We start from the raw sequence: 3,863 nt of genomic DNA, 5'->3' as shown, positions 1-3,863 counted from the left end.
GCCTTGAGTCATGTCTTGTTTCTGCTGTGTTCGCAGGACTGTCTGTCCGTGCCAGACATCAAAACAGCCTTCAGTGACTCAGCCCCAAAGATCGGCAAGAGAGATTGTTTAGTGCAGCCTTGTACTGCCCTAACAGGGTAAGACTGCTCTGTGTTAAGTGGTACACTGAATTGTATTGTATTTGGTAGCCATAAAAAAATGTTCACATATAATTAAAAAATGAGGTCAGATGTTTGTATATTACCTCATTTAAATACATGCAAATAGCACAGGAGCACCTAGACACTATTTTCTTGGCAGCGCAGTTAGTGCTGCTTTTCACTCTTTGAGTTGCTTTGAGAATTACAGTCTCTTTTTGTCTTATTTGTGCAGGTATTGTGTCTGGCCATTCAGTGTGTCCCTCAGTATGCAACAACAACAATCTGTCGGATATAATCCAGTAATATAGCCCGTAAGGAACATTTCCTTTGTGATGTTCAAAGATAGTATTTGTTGTGTTGCTACTGTAAATACATAACAAAAAATACTCATAAATCAAAATGTAAGTTTACCAAATCCAAATGATGAGATGGTTAAGTCAAAACATTTGACTTGACTTGTGATATTAAAACTTACAAGAACACAAGAGTTTTAAACTATATTATAGTGACGGATATAATAGAAATGCTTAACATGGCTTGAAATGACAGTAAATGTCCTTATTTAAGGCTGATGAAGAGTTTCTCCTTGTTTCAGCGACAGGAGTTAAATATGAGTTTGTGTGGAGGCTGGTGGATCTTGGTGGTAAACAAAAATGCGAAGAATAAACTTCTGTTAAACTCTAAAGAGGTCCATCTTATCTGTAGCTGAAATGTCTGGTAGAGGAACAACCCTTGCAGATTATTATTATTCTTTATCAGCTGCACTTTTTCTTTTGTTACCACCAGCTGTGCACATACCACCTGAGCTTTACAGCACAGTATCACACCACTAAGGCCTTACTGTTAAAAATGCTCTGCTAGCTTGAGCTAAGGTGTGTTCTGTAAGAAACTAAAAAAGGTCTTTGTTTTGATGCAGGGATGGAGTAAACGAAGGCATTGAGTGGATGGTGAAGTGTGTGGTCAGAAATATTCACAGGCCACCCAGACAGAAGGACATCACGTAAGAGGTCATCAGCACTGTTGACTCTCACTTTCTCCTTAAGGACATTCCATGTAAACCCTGGAGTCGATAACTTTCCTCTCCTCGTGTTTGATGCGACTTTTGAGCAGTTTGAATTTCTGCTTTTAGGAATTCATTACAGAGTGTGACGGTATTTTTTACCAGCAAGCATCATTTTTATATGTGCTTTGAATGGACTGTTTTACTTGTTACACTTTTTGAAGCTGTGTTATCATTTGTTCTGCTTCATGTGTGAGCAGCAGTCTCTAGTGCTGGCTGTCTGTTACTGCCTGTATGGAGCTTCACTGACTGACACCCTGCACTGTGATCACCAGAGCACAGAAGCATCAGATTGACGCATCAGCTCTCACATGAAATATACAAAACTGTATATGGTAGGGTTTGTTCAGTGTCAGATCAACAAAACAATATTTGGCTCACATTTTTAAAGTTGAACTTAAATTAGAATTCTCACTTTTTGTATAAAGAAATTGCGCAGCGCTAGGTGGCAATTTCCAGCTGTGTGTCATGCCAAGGGTAACTTCTGCCTAGTCGGGCAACACGCTCTCTCCATAAGAAAACAACGGCACAGCCAGCGCAGAGCAGATAATGTGAAAGCAGCTTTACACACTTGTTATCATGTTTTTACCGTATATCCTTTGACTTCTGTAAAACATTCAACATTGGGTTTTTTTGGGGTTTCTTTTGGTTTTGGAAATGTTAATGTTCATAATTTTGCAGCGATACTACAGCTGGGTAACTGGATGCGATATCTGTAAAGACTCAATGCACAAAGTGTGGTCAACACACTGAGAAATCTTGCTAACCTCTGCTGAATCACTATACCAGTGGTTTAACTTGGGATGTATGAAGTGGTTAAAAAACGAAGGTGACGTCCTTTGTCAGTCACATATGGTAGATAAAACAATAAATTTCTGATTTCAAAGAAAAAAAGTCTGTCATGTTTCAATATAACCTATGAAACTCCTGCTCTCAGTACTCACATTGACCCTCACTACTTGATCCAGGACTGTCTCTATCAAGCCATGACAGCTAAATATATATCCTTTGACTGGATGGGTTTTTGGGTCTTTGAGTTTTTTTAGGATTTTTTTTTTTAGATTACTACATCAATTTAAATGAAACTGGTTGAGTTTAAATGTAAGAAGTGATTATATTAGACTCCAAAACACAAATACATCTTATGTCATTATGCACTTCTATTCAGTTTTTGATATTTCCTATTTTGTTTTCATGCCTTAATTGTTAACTATATAAACGAAGAGCGGAATTGCCAATGACTTACCATTCGCCTGTATTTATCCAACAAATACTGTTTCAAGAATTGAGGACATATCAAACACATCTCCATAATATCATGGGAAACAAGTCATAAGGAAACTTGTTAGTGTTGGTGATAAACATCTGAGCTGGGACCTGCTCCATGACACTGCAGCCCTCTAAAAGCAGAAGTGTTTATAGCTAATGGATGAAGCATCAAGAATACAATGAAACCTTGCATTGCATCATCATTCTCAGAATTTCCCATAAGTATATAGACACTATGCATTACCTATAAACGGTACAAAACAATATGCAAATAGTATTTATTAGAAGGTAAGATTTCTCAATATCTGTTATAAACTGTATGCCTTAGTCACAGTTTACACTCTGGTCACGCTGGCATGGGTCTGCACTTTTTTGCAGAACTTTAGACTTAAATGCATTTCATCCAAATCACTTAACAATTTGAATATCATCCACACACATACACACCAATGTGTAATTACCAAGCTACAGGCCGGATCACCAAGAGCAGTTTGGGGGTCACTGTCACCTGCGGAGAGGCAAAGCCGGGGATCGATCTGCAACCGCTGAGATTAGTGGATGACTCCCTCTACCTCCCCCCGGCTTCACATTCCAGATTTGTTTTAGGTCATCTCAGTGTAATGTTGTAATGCTGTTGTCTTCTCAAAAGTATGTATCGGAGGCCTCACATGTAATCTAAAAATGACCTGCAAAACATTCTGTGAAAAGAAGCAGGATGACATCATCATTAAACCCCAGAAATATTGCTTGTAGAGGTGTCTATACATCTGTTATACTCTTCTTCTGTTGCCTTAAAACCCCCCTGTACTATTCCAGCCAACAGGGATCATTTGAAATGCCAGTACTTCTTTTCCTGATTTCCTCCGAGTGTTAAACCAATGCCGTTTCTGGTACTGTGATATATGATTTATCAACATTATAACTGCCATAATTCATTCAGTATGAATTGATCAACAAGAGAGAATAAACACAAGTACTGTACTGGATAGAGTCATAAGAATCTTTATTGGATGTTATAAAATGTGGGAGGCTAACCCTGCCAATGTCATTAAAACACTGGATATTTAAACCACAAACCACATCTCAGCGTTTGTTCAGAGTGACTGAATTATTCCAGTCTATAACCTTTATTCACATACAACAAGTGATCTCTCCATGAGTCACAAGGTCAGTGTATGTCTGAGTTTCAAATGTCTGCCCAACCCTCGGCCCGATCTACTTTACATTTGCCGAAAGAGCTGGTCTTTGGTTAGTGCATGCCCTACACAACGTCTCTGTATGTTTTCTTTCAAAAAATATCGCACCTGTCCGTGACATTACGTTACCAGTGATAGAAATGAGGATGTGTGTGTGTGTCTAACACGTTATATCCGTAGCCTACCGTATTATGCTGA

At 38.6% G+C, this 3,863-nt stretch overlaps 1 protein-coding gene across 1 annotated transcript in view; it reads left to right on the top strand.

Moving 5' to 3' along the window:
• arfrp1 (ADP-ribosylation factor related protein 1) overlaps window positions 1-2,094 on the top strand; it is a 6,817-nt gene extending 4,723 nt beyond the window's left edge. The window contains exons 6-7 of the mRNA XM_029427557.1: window positions 37-137; window positions 1,057-2,094. Coding sequence (XP_029283417.1) covers window positions 37-137; window positions 1,057-1,144 — 189 coding nt within the window. The 3' untranslated portion in view covers window positions 1,145-2,094. The remainder of the gene's footprint in view (window positions 1-36; window positions 138-1,056) is intronic.
• The last annotated feature ends 1,769 nt before the right edge of the window (window positions 2,095-3,863 follow it).

Source organism: Cottoperca gobio, unplaced genomic scaffold (assembly GCF_900634415.1).
Source record: "Cottoperca gobio unplaced genomic scaffold, fCotGob3.1 fCotGob3_332arrow_ctg1, whole genome shotgun sequence".
NCBI lineage: Eukaryota > Metazoa > Chordata > Actinopteri > Perciformes > Bovichtidae > Cottoperca > Cottoperca gobio.
This window is presented reverse-complemented; position numbering and strand designations above follow the sequence as displayed.